Raw genomic sequence first — 20,925 nt, 5'->3', positions numbered from 1 at the left:
GAGCAAACATTGTATTCTTTGTATTTTTTTCTGCTAACGTCTCTTAGGTATAAAACAAAATTTATATGAACTCATAAGGGAATGTAAACAGTGGCAAGAAAATGGGGGTGGGGGAAAAGGAAATAACGAAAGATAGAAAATTGTTTACCTTGTGAGAGACAGAGATAGGTGGGCGAAAAACGAAATGCTTTTACTCTTAAAGAAAAAAATTATGATGCATAAAACTGGAATTATGCACATAAAGGAATATTTTACCCTCTCTCCATTTCCATCTCTCTTTTCGTCTCACTCTTTCTTCATTTGTCTGTTTTGTTGTAGTTTATTTTGGTTTTTTTTTTTATGGCGCAACAGGGAGAGCAATTAATAAAACCTAGATGGGATCAATAAAATGTTTATACAGCAGCAACTGGTCAGTAAAAAGTAAAAAACTGCAAATACATTTACTTTCCCACGCATATATGTATATAGATCTGTGTATATATACATATATATTTTTTTACGTCTATATAACCATAACAAGTAGTAAGAATTATTCATGCAAGTTGCACAAAAATATGATTTCATTTAAAGTTTTCACTCTCACCGAGAATCTGCATTTAAATGAATCTTTCAAATTGGGTCATTATATAATCCGAATTTTGTTTTTTTGTTGTGCTTTTAGCATTTTAGAATTCATATTTATGTAATTTATAAAATTCAAAAATGTTCACTGAATTAACGGCCAAATAGTTGATAATCTATGCAAATCTATGGATATCTATGTATGTATATATGTATATATAAATCTCAAAGCTCCTTAAAATGAAGTGGATGTCAAAACTAATATAATTTTTTTTTTAAGAAAGAGTATATCAAATATGCCAATTTTTATTATGCATTATTATTCATCAATCAAATTTAGCGCTTGAAAGAGTAATATCAATAACATTGGCTTTAAACTTGATCCTTGATATTTATTTTCAACTTATTTAAGGAGAAAAATGTTATGCTGATTATGTCAGAGACAATAAACTCTGCCTTTGGTACATAAGCGAACAGTGGCGCTTCGCACAAAATGCAGCAAGATTTTAATTCTCTATCTTATGAAGTACTTTAATATTGTCTTAGAGTTTATTAACGGTTCAAGCCACCAACATTTAGTAAATATACAGTTGTTTACCTATAAAACACTTAAAAAGTTCTTCATAAAATTAAAAAAAATTATTCTTTTCTACTTTTTGCAAACTTCCAGGTCAAACTTACGTTTATATTTCATTCCTAAAAAAGCCTATAAATAGAATTGATTTTTTTCGCTCTATAATAAATCTTTAAATTAGGATCAATCTGTAAACACCAATAGATTTTCTATTGAAGTTAATGTAAGCATACAACATTCCAAAGTAATCCTTTGAAACATACAGCAAGTGTATTGTAATATATTCAAGTGATTTATTATAGTTTGTTTAGTTTGTTAGCTTTCGTCAGAGACTATTTTTTATTTATTTTTTTGTGAACTTGTTGAAATATTTCGATTCAATAATTGTGATTTATTTGCTCAATTCACAGTTTCTTTTCTATATATTTCAATTGGCTTGCCATTTCGTTTTCTTGCACATCTTTGCATGGCAGGTCTACATGTTTCACTATTTTTTTTTTTTTTACATTTTCTCGACTAGTTGAGCAGCTCTTCCAAAGACCACATCCATCATTGGGAAGGACATGCGTTGTCTGTTCGGCTACTATGGCTGTGGCTACGGCTGTGGCTTCTGTTGCTGTCTCAATGACCTACTACCTTTCAAATAACATGGAAGAAAAAAAACCTTTTTTTTTCCTCTGATATTTTATGACAATGGCCAGGTTTAATAGAAAGAAAAAAGGAGGGGAAGAGAAGATTATGAATTAAAGACAATCTTTGAAGCATATTGAAAAAATTTCATTCTATACCTTAAGGGGCTCGACAAACCCAGCGATAAACGAACAAGAAAAAGTTTTTAATTGCTCATTATGTTTGATTAAGGTTGCTGCACTCGTTTCGCTTGGTTAACAGATTTTCATCATACATCAAAAGCATTTCTAATCAGCAGAAAGAGATGGATAGACAACGCGGAATAAACAGAGAAAAAAAAAAACAGAAAGGAAACAAGAGATAGACACGGGTAGAGTAAGTGAAAAAAGCAAACAAGTTGCAAGTTTTTTTGTGCTGCCTATTGTTACTCTACGTGTGTGTGTATCAGTGAGTGTGTATGTTTGGGAATTGGAGCACATAACAGCAGCAGTAACAACAACAACAACAACAACAACCACAAACAACAGTACATCTAACAAAAAAGGGGAAAGAGAAATAATCATTTGAAATCCTGCTCGCACTCATAAAACGCTTAAAAGACAATTTCTGCTGACATTGAATGAACCATTTCAGTTCCTTGTCTAGGGTTAATTAAATAAATTTCAATTTCCAAGTGACAGAAAGAGACCCAAAACACACACACACACACACAAACAGCTGAGGATAGAAAAAGACACACAAAATGATAAATAGAGAGAAAGAGAGAGAAAGAAAGAGAAGTGTGGAGACAGAGAGAGCTTCATAAATTTTTGAACAAATGCCTGGCCAAATTGGTTATACATAAATATTTGGTATGTGTAGCATACTTTTCTGAGAAGCTTTCACCGGGCCTGCTGGCCCGCCGCCCTCAACCATGTTAAGCCAAAGGAAACCCAAAATACGAGAAAAAAAAATAAGGTACACAGAACTCTTGTTTGCAACAATTGGCAGCTCCTTGTGTTGTCCTGCTACTGCTGTTGGCTGCTGTGTGCTTCCAAGTGTAAACACATTTGAGTTGCTTTCCAGTTTCTTTTCTCACTCAGCACACACAGTTTTCACTCAAACTTTCCATCAATGGACGATGAGTTTTGTGCACTGATAACAGCCGTACACTAACACAAACACGCATACATATACACTCTTGTAGATAGAGCTGTTTAAAAAAACGAAAATATTAAGAGTAACAGCGCGGAAAACGTTTGATAAGGCAGCGCGCACAAAAGTATGCTACACAAAGGGATAGAGCTCTCTTTTCCCGGTGCCCGCTTATGGCTCTGTGTATGTGTCTGTGTGTGTGAGAGAGTGTGTCTTTGACTGTCATAGTAAATAAGCAAAAGGCAAAAGCAGGCTGAAAAAAGGGCAGCAAGTGGACAAGACAATGAAATTGTCATAAATAACAAACAAGAAGGAAAAAAAAACAACAACAAAGACTGAGTAGTCCCAGTCCGGGACTTGCTACTGTTTTTTTTTTCTCTTTATTCGGTTTTTGTTTCGGGTGTCTCTTGGTCAGTAAGTGGCTCAACTCTTTTTATCATTTTTATATGATTTCCTTAGGGTACAATGTGGGTATATTAGAATGGAAGCCCTTTAAGTAGGATTAGATTAGTTTATAGCACATTGATATATTTCTAAATAAGCTGTGGCTAACTATTTGCTTTAATTACCAATTTAACAAAATGTTCTGATTCGATGTATTTATAAAGAAGTCTTAAGCAACAGATTACAGGCTTGCCTAAGGTATTTTTGAGTCGTTATTTGGCTTGATGGATTTTGTTATACTTTCTTTCATAATGTTGCCTGCTATTTCCTTTTTCAATAGTTGCCTGGGCGTTTTCTTCTCAAAACGGATATACCAAATGGGAGGGCTGCTTAAAGTGACTTTTGTCAAAGTTTTGTGCGCTCAGCTAACCAAATGCTAGTACTCATAGTTATCAATGGCCCATAGACAGAAAGAACGACACACACACACAGATGGATAGACAGGGAAAGGAAAGGCAACAGATAAAAATACAAGAGGATACATTAAACTAATGTTTAGTTGCTTTTGTTACAGTTTTTTGAGTATGGCCTCTCAAAACTTTGACCGTAAATTGTGGCACGTGACACTGGGAGGGACACCGAGAGGCGTAATCATTGGGCGTAACTTGGCAATTGTTTTTCTTTTTCTATGGTTTGGGCACAGTTATTGTATTGAATTGAATTTTATGGTCTGTGACAGTTTTAAGTGTCGACCCATTTGAAATTGATGTCCTGCAGATGATGTTGCAATTGCAATCTATCAAAATTGGTAGTAATTAATATGTGTTACATATCAGATGAATGGAGGGTATACAATCAACATTTTGCATTGTACACCGGACTGTTTTGGAATGCGAAAAGCAAAACGCTAAGATGCCTGTGTTCCCATATGTATAGCCTTTTGTATTTCAATGGACAAAAGCACGTCTATTGTCGTTAGTGTAACTATTAAAATTGCAATGGCAATGCAGGGAATTGTTTACAGTTTTAGATTAGAAACTGTGTAACTGCTTCTAAAGCGCTTTAACCTGTAGTAAGCTTAAAGTCTTTTAATTAACTGAGATTAGAGATATAAAGTATCTATTGCCAGGTGTAAAAGAGTTAATTAAAGAAAATTCAATGGAAATATTTACTGACTAGATTTAGTACTTAACGAACAAATTGTTTAAATATTCTTGTCAATCACAACGCTGCATAACACACATAAATTAATGTAAATACTCATATCTTATAAAATATTTCACTATTTTTTCTTTTACTTATAGTTTTCATTCACAGACACTTCTATCTATAGATAGATCCCATACACATTTATATAAATACCTTAAATAATTTGGATTTTTAATGACCATGCAGCTCATCAACTTAAAGGCAAAATGCATAAATAAAATTAAATAAACTGGAACATTAAAAGTTAAATAATTAATTTTTTAAAAAACACAAAATATAAACACGCAACAACTACAAAAAGTGTTCATAATTATAATAAAATAAAAATAAAATATATTATTTTTAAACAGCAAATAATAAAAAACCAAAAACAAAAAACATCATCTTCTATCTTAATTTTTTGACATCTTTAAACAAAAATATAAGAAAACGACAAAGAAAATGCCCAAAATAAATTGCTCTATCCTTTCAATCAGTCAATCAAGCGCCTCAATCATCAATTCTTACTGTCATCAAGCCATCAAGCACGCAACTACAGCAAAAATAGCAGCAAACCAAGAAGCAGCAACAACTTAAATGTTTTTAACATTAAATGCACCTCATTAAAACGGCAAATAAAACAAGTTTAAATATGAAAAATTTAAATAATTAAACCAAACAAGAAAACAAACCAAAAAAGAAAAAAAAAAAACAAACAAACAAAAACGAAAAAGGTTTAAAAAGTAAACAAGCTGAATAAACGTTTATTAATTTTTTTTTTGTATTAATTATGGAATATTCATCAACATTTTTGTTGTGTTTATTCCATTGCCATAACGAAACTGATGCCCCGCAGCAGCTGCAGTCAACACATAAACTACAACAACAACTACAACAGCAACAACAACGACGACAACTAGATAACAGCAACAACATCAAGAAAAACAACAACAACCAAAACATTATAGAAGCAACTAAAACATCAGCAACAAGAATAAAATCATCTGCTGTTGCCTCTGAAATTAAACTAACAGGTATGTAGCAGACAAGCTTAAAACTATATAGAATAAAATTATGCAAAAAAGACTCAAATTTGTGCAGCAGAATCTTAAAGTATATTTATTTGTTCTCGGAACGAAAAATTATAATACCTAACTGAAAATTCTAGACAAAAAGTGTTTGAGGAAAGTGAAAAAAGCATTGATGGCTAGTTGTAATCAAGACCAACTTAATGTTTTTCAGTTTATTAAACTAATAATTTCAAATTAAACTTTCGTTTGTTTGATATTTTTTTAAGGAAAAAATGAGAATGGTCACAGGAATGAAAACTATTCTGTCATTGTTAGTTATTAAAGCAAAATAATGTTGAAAATTGTAACAAAGGGCTAAGTGAACTTAAATTCTAAATTTCATGATGTTCTACTGTGAAATGCTAAGATGAAAATCTTCAAATATCATCAAATTGTATCTTAATAGTTGAGATTTTCAGCCAACTGTTACAAAGTGAAGTAAATTGTCCAAAAAGTAAATTTAAGTCATGTTTTTGGACCTGCAATCCAAATTGAACATTGAGCTTGGCATTTGTGGACCAAACTCGGGAGGAATATAAAAAAAATAACGAAAGCAAGCAAAATGGCATCAAAACCAGCTGGCTGCATGAAAATTGTAAAACGTTGCTGTCCTTTTTAGGGAGTTAGTATTGGAGTTGGAGTTGAAGTTGTTGCACAGCGACTGATTTCTCTTAGCTTGTCGTTGCCTGTTATGAATTTCATATTTCGTTTGAAAAAATCCAATAAAAATCACCGAAAGCAATTTTCGTTAGTCTGGACAAAACGAGCACCCCCACAGAAAAAAAGAAAACGAAAATGTATAAAAAAGCAAATTTAGTACACAGAGTGCGTTGGATTTAAATGGGGTGAAAAGGAAAGGAAAATTCAACAAACTTGTCTTCAATGTGGCTGAATTTATATACCCTTGCAGTTACTATATTTATAGTGAAAATAAATCACATGGTAGATAAAATCTAAAACTCTCAATTTTTTATATTCCAAAAAAAAACAAACACACAAGATTTTTGCACAATTATGATCATTAAATAGCGAATTCCAATAGCTTTTGTAAGGGTATTTAAAGTAAACTGGAGTGCAAAATTTTTGTTACATTTTGTTTGGTAATGGACACGGGTGCAATGTGCCACCCTCACACTTCAACGCCTCCTCGTCTCGTCCCCCAAGCCTCTGCTGGCCCATTCTCGACTTGACGCATTGCAGTTTTCGGTTTCGTATGAAAAGTTGCTTAATTCGATTTTAATTCAGCAAACTGAAAAACCCAAATTGGCAGCGGGTTGATGGAAAATGAAAAACGTGACCGAATGTGAAATGCATTGTGTATACATACATGCAGATAAAAAAAAAAAAAAAAAAATAGTTAATTTGCTTACTCAGCTTCAATTGAATGTTCATATGAATTGCTCTCCAATGAAGTGGAGTATCATGGATGAGATCGAAAATAACCAAATTTGAAGCAATTAGTATATGTATGGATCTAGTGTTTTGTTTTTAATACTTTTTCTATGATTTTATTTCCCATACCTAAACCATATTCAATTAGGAAATTTTTATTAGTTAATAGTTCGTAAATTAAAGTCGAAAATAAAACTGTATCCATTTTCAAGTGGCCACAATAGTCTTGGGCTTAGAAACGTAACCACAAAACGTTTATCATTATTTTTTCGTTTGATGGGTGTGGGGCAAAAGTTCATTTCCCTTGTTGTCAACAGTTCTTAATAGTTTTTGCCTTTTTTCTCCCTTTCTTTGAAAATTTCTGCTACTGTGGTTATTGTTGTTGTCGTTAGTTTCATACATATATATTGCTTTCTTTCTTTGGACCATGTCTCTGCCGGGGTCTATCTCTCAATTCCAGTTGGTTTATTTCATTGCAGCCAAAAACTGTCTCATGCAAATCTGTTTTTGCTGATTAAACCTAAATAATGTTGCTTTGGTTGCCAGGCATTTCCTTTTGCTGTGGCTCCTCTTCTGGGTCCTTCTGTGTTCTTCGACTATCTCTTTCTATCTCTCTCTTGCTATGTATGTATCTCCATTTATATATTTATGTGTGTGTGTGTGTGAAACTATCTTTCAATCTTTGTTTGTCTGGGACCCTTTAAACATGAAGCAGCAGATGGTTTGAATTGCATTTGTTTCTTTTTAAAAATGGGTAACTCAAAAAAGGGTATAGCAACGTGTTTATGTCATACTTAAGACCCCATGACCAATAAACCATAAATAGCTGATAAGGGCCTTTCTTTGTCAAACAATTTTAAATGAATAAACAATATTTTGAAATATAAATTTTCTTCAATTCTTAGGGTGTACAGAGTTCGTCTTTGGTTTTATATTCTTTTTTGCAGTAGTTTGCCTCATTTTTCTGCGAAATCTGAGACAATTTTTAACTTATAAGAGAATCCTCTCTTTCATTTGTATAATAACATATAGTCTCCTGTTGCCAAGCTGCAGTAGTACCAGCAGCGAGCAACAGCTTCCTTTTTGCCATGTCCTGGCCACTTGTTGTTGCCTTTGGTTTATTTCCTTTTAGCCCTGTCTGCTGCACGTAGTACAACATTTCCAATTTAATTTCTGTCTGAATGCCTTCTGCCTGCTGCTTCTCCGTTCTTCTCTGCTTCCTGGCTGCCTGCTTGCCAGCCCGCCGGTGTGTCGTCCTGTGTGTATGCAATGTCGTCCTGGCCATTGTCTTTAGCTTTGTTTGTTGTGCCATTTCCTTTTGCGCCATGAAATTAACTTGTCGCTTGCTTTTTCTTTCTCTCTCTCTCTCTTCTCTGTTTGGTGTACACACATACTTATTCTTTTGAGTCTGAAATAGATTATAGTACCTACATACTTGAATATTTCTGTTTCATTTTTTTGGTCGCCATTTTAATTAAACTGCGCCAGTGGCTGCAAAATTGTTTATAATGTCAGCTACTCATCAGCACCAATGACATCATCATCATCATCGTTATCATTATAATTATCATTATCAGCATCATCATAATTATCATTGGGCATATCCATACACCAGTATTTTCATCATCAATGTCTGACCCAGTTCAGAGCAGCAGCAGCAGCAATAGCGGCAATTGTTCTTCCTGCTGTGGCTGTTGCTGTTGTTGTTGTTGTTGTTGTTGTTAGCACAAAGCACTTGTTGTGTTTGCCTTTACTTTCTTCCTCTCGCTCGTTCTCCGTCGATTTTCTTTTTTTGCAACTCCGTGTCTCGCTCTTATTGCTCTTGTGTTGCAATGTGTTTTAAAAGAGTACCAATAACCGCACTTCAAAAAAGCTCGCTCACAAAAGTATGCTGCACTATTTGGCAAAATGACTTTTGATACTCAACGTTTGGATGGCAATATTTGCAATCGCTTTTCCAAAGAGAGAATGTGTGTGTGGGTAGTTGCACAAGTTGCCCCCTGTGTACATGTGTGTGGGTGTGTGCGTGTGTGTTTATGCAGTACAAAGAACCAAATTCCGAGTTCATCTTTCACAAAAATTTAATATTCCATAATATTTCATGCAAAATTTTTCTTGTGGTTTTTCATTTGAAAATATGAATGACTACAATTTCAAATTTTTATTCAGTGGTATTGTCTTTCAACGTGTTGTTCAGTAAAGATGAAAATTCATCAAATTATCATACAATTTTGCTTATGCTATGAATGTGTCAGCTTTCACTTGAAATAAATAAAAAAAAAATAAATATTTCTGAATTTAAATGTAATTTAATGTTGCCTAATTATAGTTTAAGCCCTTTAAAATTTCATTTATTTAGTTCCTAACACTGTAAAATAGAATTGCAACTTTTGCTGTCGAATAACTTTTATCACTTGTTGTTTACTAATTCCTGGACGGTGGTTCTAACAACTTTCTAACAACTCTTTTTGGGGACTTATAGCTTTCACTTAAAATTCATGTATTCACATTTTGTTAATCTAAGAAATACTTATTTCAATCCTTTTGTTTTGTTTTAAGTTGCGCCAGTTACAAAAATGTTTGTTTCTCTTGTTAAAGTTAATACAGTTTATGGATTCAGCAATCTTTTTTGTTCGTTTGAAATTAGACTTGCTAGCCAGGTCAATATTTCTTCCCTAACAATAAATACAATGTTAACACATTGAATAAGAATGATTTAAATCTTTTAAACTTCTTTATTATAACAACTAGCGACTTTTTCATCTCTACACGTCTTTTAGCAATTTATCAATTAACTTAGTTCTGTTCTTAAAATTGTTAACTATATCCTTCCAATCCTATATACACATACATATACAATGTAGGGAGGTATCTCTTATCCAGTTGAATAAAAATTTAAACTAACCCCAAAATCTCTGCACAAATATGTATATGTATGTATGTATATTTTTTTCCAACAAAATCGCTTCACTGGCATTTTAAGTATATTTATAAACCAGCCCCTTGGGCATAATTTTTCAACTTGCTAAACAAATTTGTGCAACAATGTATGCCAAAGGGTTCAATTATAAACAGAGACGACCGCCCACCACTAAAAAAAATTAAAAAGAAAATAACAACAAAAACCAAAAAATGTTGCAACAAAAAACATGGAAACCTCAAAGCGGATACTGCAGGGCACTTGCCAATCCCCTTGGTGGGGGCAATTTGCAAACTGCAGTGTATTCAGAGTGTATGTGTGTAGGTGTATGTGAGTGTGTGTGTGTATAAATGGGTGTAGGCTGACAACCACAAGGGAGCCAAATCGGCGGCTTGCCACCTCTTTTGTCACGCCTAAGCGGATACAACTTTTACTTTCATACCCTACTCTAAAGGGAATCCTTATTTGGCAATTAGGTATGAACCTAAGGATTATAGTCACATTTCTGACAGAATTGCTTGTGTAGGCTTAAAATAAATGACATTGCTTTCGTAATCTGTTCAGTGCTTAAATTGAAGTAGTCTTGGTTCCATGATAGAAACCACATAGAATTTTAGTTGGCAAAGGTTAGCAATAGAAATATTTCTAGGTCTTCCATTTAAAGGGTATAAAAAAATTAACTAATTTCATTGAGAGCTAATAAATATTTGCCTGGTAATTTCAAGGATCATTGTGTGTTATAAGATGAGGGGTCTGCTCTCCTTTTTTGTGTGGGGTAGCGTAGTTGGCTCTCTCATCATTGTCGAAGCATAAAATTGACTTTGAAACTTTCTTACCTGCCAGCTCTGTGCCACAAACAAATGGCATAAAAACTAAACTTGAAATTAATTAACCGCGACAAGGCGAATTCCCAGAACCTCTTAAGAGTCCTTCCCTCCAAGTGTGTGTGTGTGTGTATGTCTGTAAGAGTGTGTGAGTGCAATTTAAATTTGGCGTTTTGCGTTTTTCCCCCGCTAGCTCATTCTTTTGCGTATAAAGTCGGCTCAGTCTTGCTTCTTCTTTTTTCTTTTTTTTTTTTTTTTTTTTTTGTTATTTTTGGTTGGCAGACATAACTCATAAAACCTCCTAATTACACAAACAGCTGACGCGGTCATAGACTGAAAGAAGGAGATAAGCAGAGAAAGTGAAAGAGAGAAAGGTAAAGAAGGGAAAGCAATGAAAGCAGCTTGCGATTTGTTATATAAAATAATATAATTTTGTAGCTTTGTGAAATTAGATAGACTTGGCAGCTTTAAATGAAAAGAAAAATTTTTGCTGCCTAATGGAACCGAAATGTTATTACTCTAACAAAAAAGTCGTTGTTAAATGAATAAGAATTTATTTGAAAATTATGCTTAAGGTAACTAACTGAGAATGAGCTGCTGCGTACATTTGACTAATACACATTATCTTCATTAAAATTCCACTTGGTCTCTAGTCTCATCTTGATATTAACTCATCGTTACTCACATCCTTTGAAAAAAAAGAGAAAAAATGCCTTGCCTATCGCACATTATCTTCTAAATGAGAGTAAAAAGCGTAATGCTCTTTCTCTTTCTACCACTCTATTTTCTCTCTCTCTCTCTCTTGTGTCCTTTGGCTTGCCTGCCTGCTGGCCGCCGAGCACGTGTAAATTATTGTGGTCGTGGTGGGCCAAAGATGGGCGATGCCTGAAAGTGTGCTATGTTTTTTTTTTTTTGCTGCGCAACTCACACCATAAAAGGAGGTGGAGCTCGCAACACGCAGCATGTATTTCAATTACTGCATTTCTCATGCGGCTGCCACCGCCTATGCCTGGGATACGCCCCTCCCACACACCCTCTGCGTCCTGTCACCCCCCTCATCATTCTCATAGACTGCCCGACTGCCGTGCTTTTTTATCCATGCCTTTTTAATTTCTGCCTGGTTTGGTTTTGTTGCTTTTCCCATTGCTTTTCCTTTTAATACCCATTACCGTGAAGGTAAATGGCATATGTACAAGCAAAACACTTAAAACGGAACTACGATCATAAAATCTATATTCATGGCCATAACATATGTGGTTCATTGGAGAGTTCTTAGTTCAGTTTATAGATTTAGGTTTAAGTTTTAGTAAAAGGTATTTCAAAGTCGATGTCATCCGCTTAGGTAAATTTGTTGTTTTTTTTTTCCCGTTATCTGGCGCATTTTTACGCAAATTCATTGTTTTAATTTACTCAAGTTTGTTGACCGAAAACAAAAACTAATCAATGTGGTTTTTTGCTGTTGGTAAAATAGCGTAGGTTGAGGGGAGAAACTTAGCGATGAGGGCCTCAAGGTGACAACGTATCTGCGGCTTTTGTGAAATGAGGTTAAAACATCTAATGGGGTTAATAGCATATATTTTTTAATTAAACATTAAGTAAGCTTAAGTTTTTCTGTTGCGGTTTTTAGCTTTCGCCATTAGCTCTTGTTGAAGTCCAAAATTTTTTACGTTCTTTGTGGTAACTCGGAGCAGCAGTCTGCTAAGTTGTGGCCAAGGATTTAACTTAAAACAAACAAAAAAGACTGCACAAAAAAATCGCGATGAATACAACAAAACCTCAAAAGTGTTAGGGTGTTAATGAAGAGATGATATAAATAGAATAAAATGAAGAGTCACTACTATTACGCCAATAGAAAATGTAAGAAAAAGATTTTAAAAATATAGAAAATTATTAAATTAAGTTTTGTTTACTTTATTTCATGTTCTGCAGCCAAATTTGATCAACACTGGTTGACAAAGTCATAAAATTTAAAACGATAAAATGTATAAAAAAAGTATAATCATTGTTAATTTTTATTTTTTCTGTATATTTCTAGCTATCAGCATATAACTGAACGAAACAACGATATATAACTGAACAAACCACAATTAACAAAAATACAAAAGGTAAACTGGCAGAAAAGAAAAAACCACGCAAAAGAAACACAACAACAAATACTGCTACCTACGGTTTCTGAAGATCTATATAACGAAAAAATAAAAATATAACTTAAAAATTTAACAAAAAGAATAATAAGTCAAGTGCAAAATATGTAAATCTTAGCAAAAAAAAAAAAAAAAAGAATAAAAATAAATAAGAGGAAACGCAGTAACCATAAAATAGAACTATATTAAAAATTCTTAAAAAGATCTGCGGCCAGGCTAACGAAAATAAAATCTGCAAAACGGCAGCAACCTCAAAAAAATATTTAAAAAAACAAAATTAAGCAGGATAAAAGAAGCCAAAAAAAATAACAACAAATAGTTTAAAAAAAATAAATGTAAAAAGAAAGCAGTGCAAAGCAAAAACCACAGCCACAAAATCCGCAAAACGCATTCGAAAAAGATTTCAAAGCAAGAAAACCGCAGAAAAAAGCAAGAAGGAAATACGCGTGCCAAATATTTGTGCACACCAAAAAAGAAAAAAACAAAGTATCAAATAATCAAAAGGGAAAATTCAAGAGCATAAAAAAAGAAACGACAAACAACGCTGGAGATAGGATTGAGAAGAAAAAACCGAGGAAAATTAAGACATTACGAACGAAACAAATGTTGGTGGGCAAACTGAAGAGACATTAGCGTATAAATACCTGGCAGTAGGTTAACTAATTGACCTACACGGACACACATACACACCCACGCCTACACAGACACACCTTGGCACATAAAAACAAAAGCTCACATACTTAGGATAGCTCACACACGAAGCAAAGGAAGAAAAGAAGGACGTTCCTTCATCACGAACCATTGTTGACACCAACGCGCACCGCTGAACTCGCTGACCCACTCAAACAGTCGCCTGGTTTTTGTCTCCTTTGGCCTTTGTTTTGTTTGCTGTTTCTCTAGAAAGCCAGCATCTACTTAGCGGTAGCTGAAAGGAGGTGTCATCTCCCACTCCCAGTATTACTACCCATACAACGTGGCGACTACTACTATTTAACCAAGGTGACGAGGCAAGGATTGCTAACCACTTTGTTGCAGCCACAGGCCAGTTTTAAAGCAGAGCCACTTTCACTCCTTCTGCTGCTCTCCTGCTCCTGCTCATCCTTCTCCGGCTTCTCCAACCAACCACCATTAGCATCAACAACAAGAGAAAGAATACAGAAGAGAAGGCTCAGTCCCAGGCACAGGCACAGGCAGAGGCAGAAGCTGGCAGCAGAGAAAGAGCTATTCAACCTAAAAACAACGCAAACAACAATCCAAGGACATGGACTCGTCGTTGTCGTGCACGCTGTTTGCCGTGTTGATCTTCCTTGTGATAATTAAAGGTGAGTGCTCTGCCGCCAACTCAGTTTTCTCCCTACACTTCATTCTCTATTTGCCCTTTTCATTATTCCATGTTGTGCCCTCTTATCACACTTTACACAATTGCATATTAAATGTTTGTGTAATGAAATAATTGTAAATATTAAAAATATAAAAAATAAATTGACGAAGGTCAAGGCTAGCTGTTCCCATGAAATTTAATGAAAAGTTAAGCTGAATTTCCATTAACTGAAAAGATCCTCAGATTGAGCAGTTTCTGTTGGGTAGCAATTTGTTTTTTGTTTAACTTTTTCGACTTTTTCAAAGTTTGCAGACTTCAATCTTGATTAATTTGTAAATAAAAGGGTTCTGCAGTTGTGTGATTCGAATTAAATTTGGAAAAAAACAAAAAATTGCCAGTTTTAATTATATAATAACCTAAAAGTCTCTTAAAAGCATAATGTATTGGATTGGATTATGACAAAGAAACTTAGTTTTCAAGTGCCACAAAATTTTTGAAAAATAATCTAATAATATGTTAAGTAACAACAACTAACGAACAAATTTTCGTTAGAGTACAATTACTGACACGAGTCATTTTTGTTCACAATCTAAAAATCTAACCATCTTCCTTAGTTAATATTGACTAAAAGCTTCTCTTTTCATTTGAAAAACACTTATCAACTACCTGTAAGGTGCAATCAAAAATAATTTCAAAAGCTTTCAGTTCATCAAAAGCGTAAAATGTTAGTGCGGTGGGAAAATGAAATGGAAAATGTGTAAATTGATAAGTAAATGAATTAAATTATCCATCGGTTGATGGGTACAGTGAGGCGCGTTTAAGTATCAGGCGAGAAAGCAAATTCTACAATAAATATTAAAGCTATGAAGTACAATTTAACAAGCTTGTTAACTAGATACTTTAAGATGTCTACATTTCTGCTCACATTTTATTCACTATCAATTCAAAATGCACAAGTCTCTTCTGACTATGCATAAATCTTGTCTTCTGTCATACCGCAACTAAGATGGCCAAGCCAAGACTTTTATTTCGCCCAACTACAAACAACGAGATTTTTATTCCTGAGCGTTTTGCTTTCCCTTGCTTTCTTCTTTTTGCTTAACTTCTTTTTTCAATTTCAACTGGCAGGCTGGTTTTTTATGGCACTTTAACCAGGAGTCTGGAGAAGGTAGAGAACAAAAAACTTAAAATGGAAAAAGTAAAAGCCATACCACATAGGAGACCCCATACCACTACACCCACCCATCCACATACGTACATACATATATGTGTTTGTGTCTGAATGTATGTAGCTATTATATAGAGTTCTCCAGTTGTACTTGCTCAAATTCCCAAGCAGCACGCCATAAATTCACATGGATGCCATTGTCGCCATGGAGATCGCTCAGAGCCAAACTTTGCCATATTTTTGCTTTACGTTTTGCGTTTTTTTTTTTTTTTCTTTAGTTTGCAATTGCCACAGTAGACAAAAAATACCGAGAAATATATGTATAATACGCGGCAATGAGACAAATATTCGAGTAGGGGGAAAGGCGGATGGAGGCAGGAAGAAAAAAATACAATTGTCATACTTCCCCAGGAGGCCGTACTTCAAATCTACCATCTGCTGCTCCCTAGAGTGACTCCGAGAATCGCAAACACACGCGATTTCAAGTTATTCTCTTCTCAGTTCCCTTTCCATTTTTTCGCCGTTTCATTTTTTCTGCTTTTTGCCGTTTTTCTTTTTTTTATTTCCCAACTTGCATTGAGAGTTGGCGCAGAAGTTGGTTTTTCTGCCTGAATTGTCTGAATGTCCTACTCCTACTCGAGCTCCAATACCACAACCCACTCACATTCCGCCCCCACATGCATGCCCCACTGTAGAACAGGGTGTTGACAAAAATAACAAGCGGCCATAAACTACGAAGTCTCTCTCACTCTTGATTGTTGAGGCTCGGCTTGTTGATTTTCCATTGGCCAACATTTGCATTGCCATATGCAAATGAAAACGTTAATGTGGATCATCTTAATTAATACGAAAGATAACATTAAATAAATAATTTCCATATATATATTATTTTATTATAAATTTCGAAATTTGTTGAAATTTTATAAAAATATTAATGAGAGCAATGAAATGTTTGATAGATTTAGTAGTAGATTGTGGGGAATAAATGGATTGGTTTTAATTTCTTGTATTTTGGAAATATCTTATTTTATCTAAATTAATTTATATAGTGTGAGCCGCAGCTACATTTTTGGGTTTCCTGGATTGGAATCCATGCTGCATTTAGAATAAATGCCACAGCAGGCTAAAGCTTAGAGTGCTGCAATCAATGGCCTAGGACACCTTACAACTCATTTAAGATGGGCAGCTGATAGGAGTGCTTTTTATCATATAGAGATAATGTTTTCAATCTTTTAAATGGAGATGTGCTATCTCTGCAACAGATAGACAAATGTAGAAGTAAAGAAAAAACGATTTGAATAATGTTTTCTTTATAAAAATTATTTAAAATAAGTCGGGAAGTAGTCAAGTCGTCACGATTTTTTAAGGCTATTTTTGTACTCTGAAAAATGAGCTATTGATTCTGCTTTTGAAAATTTTAAATAAATTAAAATATTTTTAAAATCTAAATCAAATACAAATTATTTACCAGACCATTTGAATATTTTTTGAGATTCATAACTCGCTTGTCTCACAATCAGTTCTAAAAAAAAAATATAATTGTGATGCTTATCTTTATATCACACACACTATTCCACATTCAGACTGAACTTTTGTTTTACTTCATTTTCTATGGGTTCGTTTTTTTTTTTTTTTTATTTTTGTGGGTGGGAATTTTTCTTTATTTTTGTTTTCACAACGTCTTTTTCGCAGTGCAAAGTTATTACTTAAGCATCGCTGTGGGAGTTCCATGGGCAAATCTTTGACTTTGTCTTTGCTGCCTACCTCCTGCGCCTTCTCGGGCTTTCGTGCTCGATGCTGCTCTTGGCTGAGATTTCTGTCAGACAAAGACTAATGAAGACAGCGTCGCATTCGAATCGCTTCCTCTGAGCTGGCAAGACAAATATTTTCAATAAGCTTTCTCCTTTTTTGGCTCGGGGATAACAAAGTGCGCGGTGATTGGAAAATCAGCAGTTGAAAATTGCCAAAAGCATTGAGCAGCAGTGGGAGGAGAATAGTCGATGGTAGATGGAAGGAGGAATCAAAATACAATATTTCAATGGCAACATTGTCAATTGTTGTTGTTGTTGTTGGTATTGGTGTTGCTGTTGTTGCTTCTCTCGTTGGAAGTTGGCAGTTGGCGAACGCATAAATTTTGTGGCCATGGGCTGGCGCACCTTGAAATTTTGCCCCTTCTCTGCATTTGTTATATGTATATATACATACATAATGTATACATGCGGGCGTATGTATTTATATATCTACTACTGGTCATATATATATTCCTGTTTTAAGGCATTTTCGTTAAATTTAAATGACATAAATTTCTATTGGATTTGGTTGTGCAAAGCCACAGGATGTGGGGCTAAAGATTCTCAGGATTTCTGGACTTTAATTTACATTTGATACGCACTTAACTTATGCTGTCAGGAAATGTTAGAAGCGAATGCGGTTTTGGTTTAGGTTTCGTTACATTCTTTACAGGGTTTTCAAGGCAAGATCTTGGCCATAATATCTAAGCATTAAGATAAATGTTTAAATTTATAATAGCACAAATTACCTAATGGGTTCTTGTAATGAGTAAAACTTGACAAAATGAAGATAGTTAGGTTTGCGTATTAAAATAAATGTATTAAAACCAAAAATTATATTTCTATTGGCTTATACCTTTAATTATTTAATTTATTATTCATACGGAGTTTTTAAAATAAATTGGAAAATGTTCTTAATATCTTTTAATATTTATATTTAGGTCACGCAAAAACCTTTATCCAGGAATTTCACTGTATCAAAATGTTTTCAAAAACAAATTAAACTATATATGTTTTAGACCATATTATATAACGTTTGGTATTAAATTATTTACTGTTTTATTTAGTTAAATGATGTCCCATAGTCAAAGGCACAAAAATAAATTATTTATTCCACCTGAGTCTTGTATAAGCCAAATACAAATTAAATGATAGTTTAGTCTTAGATTTAATAGAATTGTCTGTGTAAAATATATATAAGTTAGCTTTAAAGCAGCGAATAACGGAGTGAATAAGATGAAAATACAGTTCTTTCGTTTTGCCACCAGATTTTCTTTCCATTTAACTTTTTTTTGTTTTTGTTGCCACGTTTTTATGACATTTTTAAGTAAGTCACAGCTCGCATCCGGCGAGTTACTTTCTTCTTTTTCCTTGGCTCTTTTGTTGTTGTTTTTGTCTCTGCTTTATATTTTTTTTTGTTGTAATTGAATGCGTTAAATTACAGCAAATTTATGCTTATCAAGTTTTGTTTTTGTTGTCTGGCAGGCCCACGAGTGCTGTTTACGGTTATTTAGGCGCAGGCACTAAGTTTCAGTTGTTGTTGTTGTTGTTGTCGTTGGTGTTGGTGCTGGTGGCTTTTTTTTTTACGAGTAAAATGGCGGTTGGGGGATTGGCCATATAAAAAATGCTTATTTGCAAACTTTTGTGGCGGCAATACTGCTGACTCATTCTCGTGGAAGCCTACAGGTGCCTACCCGAGCCCCATTACAGTATCTCTCTCTCTCTCTCGTGACCCATTATTCTCTCTTTACCACTTTGCCCAGGCTAAACCCGCACTTTTCCTCCCCTGGTTCATTTGTTTGGTATTAAAGCAATGTGGGGATTAGGTAAAGGAGCCAAGGTTGATGTCGCTGGCGCCACGGAAGTGCAGAAATGCGTAACTAAAAAAAAAAATTGTTTTTCTTACAGTGCACTGCTCACTCCTCTCCGCCTGCCTCAACGGCCATGAAAGTTGATGCTGCTTGCAGCGGAAGCTGTAGCCAAAGCTAAAGTTAGAGTTATCCGATTTTACCTGAAGGCAAAAGCTGATGGATGTGGAGCGGAGGAGAAGCAGCCGCGGCTTGCAAAGTTCCAAGGAAGTGGAAAAGTTGGCTTAGGCAAAAGGGCGGTCTCTCTCGTATGTGCGCCAGCAATCCGCTAGAGAACACAATTCGATGGCGAAGTTTTTGCGGTTTGAAGTTTGGCAGTTGTGTGAGTCTTATACAAAGACTCTTGGGGAATATTCAAAAATTGATTGTGGCTAGGATAATCATTTTTCCACCAAAAAATGTATATTCAAAGAAGAGATAAATGCGTATACATATATCTTGCATATTTACTATGTTGAACTTAAGTTTTATACATTCATATTTTTCTTTGATTCTTCCCATGGCTTAAGCCGATGAAAGTTCTATAACCAAAAACTACTACTGAATCAACACAAGTGCACTTAAGTAGACTTGTTGCACAGCGCAGTCTGGCACACTGTGGCAAAATTGCAAATTGGTCGCATCGGTCAAATATATGACCAAAACTTAAAGCATAGTAAACCAAATATTAGGCACAGTCATTTATATTCCTTTTTTTAAGTTCTTTCACATAAACATAAAATTGTTGATTTCCTACTGCTTTGTTTTTTTTAGATACCGTAGTTCATTAAATATATTCTGTCAAGTTTATGTGTTTTTCACACAGTGCTAAGATTTCCTGAAGTGGAAAAAAAAACAAGAACAGAAACAAAATAAGACCATAAAATGAGAAATTAAAAAAGAAGAAGTGGAGAAAAGAAGGGAAGCGAAGAAAAGAAGGAACTGCCATCGGCCATCAGATGAGTAACTTTCATGACTTTAGCTCAAATGTTTACCAGACACTTCAATACACTAAAAGCTGTGCTAAAGCACCGAAGAGTTGCCTATAAAAAAGGTAAAAAATAATTGCGCCCATGGCGACTACAAAGCGAATTACAAACAGAGCCCAAAAGGCACGAAAAACGCAGCCCCGCGGCGCCCTAATATATGCAATGCCAAACGAAACGAAACGAATAACTGACAGTAGGCCAAAAAGGAAAAAAATGAAAGTGAATGTATGGGAGAAGACAAGGGGACAAATGGCAGTAACAGAGACCAAGAGGGTGATTGGGCGTTACGATGGGTGAGTGGGTGAATGGGCGACTGTGCGACTGGGTGACTGGGTGACTAGGTGAGAGGCGGCAAAAAGTGAGACTGGGCCAACCCAATTGACTGACTCTAGTCGAAAGCACAGAAAAGAAAGGAAAACATGCAAATTTTTCAACGTGGGCCCCAGAGCGAGGTTTTACTTTGTTCTGTGTCGAGATATTTGCATAGCCTACGTCCCGCTTTCCCTCTCTTTAACTGCTACTCCAACTGGTCCTGGTTTCTGTCCCAGTGCCATGTCTCCATGGTGACATTAACAATGTGAATCCTATGGCGTGGGATGGGTCTGGGTCTGGGCATTTGGCGGGGTCAGGTGAGTATTTGGCTCCCTTCAAAATATAATGAATTAAAATCTGGAATTTGAGATTCGCACTCGGGCATCCAGTTTTGTTGGTTTTCAAGGATATACAGGGATGCGCATGTTTATTCCCGTTTTTTGCACTCAATTCCAGGATTCAAGAGAATATGAGTGAAAGACAGAGAGTGAGTGCCCTGAGAGAGAGTGAGAGAGGGAGAGAGATGCCAGTGCGTATCTCTTTCACTCAAAAAGCAAAGTTTTCATTCAATACATTTCTCGTATATAGCAAGAGGCACATCCACACACAGCATCAGCATCAAGTGTGTGTATTTTCATTTATTGTTATTCTTTCTTTTACTTTTCCCTTCGTTTCTT

General features: G+C 34.9%; 1 protein-coding gene across 4 annotated transcripts in view; it reads left to right on the top strand.

Moving 5' to 3' along the window:
• nAChRalpha6 (nicotinic acetylcholine receptor alpha6) overlaps positions 1 to 20,925 on the top strand; it is a 119,537-nt gene that overhangs the window by 10,097 nt on the left and 88,515 nt on the right. For all 4 annotated transcript variants that reach the window (XR_011031714.1, XM_068284363.1, XM_068284361.1 and 1 more), the window contains exons 2-3: positions 4,679 to 5,505; positions 12,713 to 14,143. Coding sequence is in view for 3 of the 4 variants with exons in the window: in XM_068284363.1 (XP_068140464.1) it covers positions 14,083 to 14,143 (61 nt within the window). In the remaining variant the exon portion in view is untranslated. The remainder of the gene's footprint in view (positions 1 to 4,678; positions 5,506 to 12,712; positions 14,144 to 20,925) is intronic.

This window comes from Drosophila tropicalis, unplaced genomic scaffold (assembly GCF_018151085.1).
Source record: "Drosophila tropicalis isolate 14030-0801.00 unplaced genomic scaffold, ASM1815108v1 contig_393, whole genome shotgun sequence".
Taxonomy (NCBI): Eukaryota; Metazoa; Arthropoda; class Insecta; order Diptera; family Drosophilidae; genus Drosophila; species Drosophila tropicalis.
The sequence above is the reverse complement of the archived record's forward strand: the minus strand, read 5'-3'. Positions and strand labels throughout refer to the sequence as shown.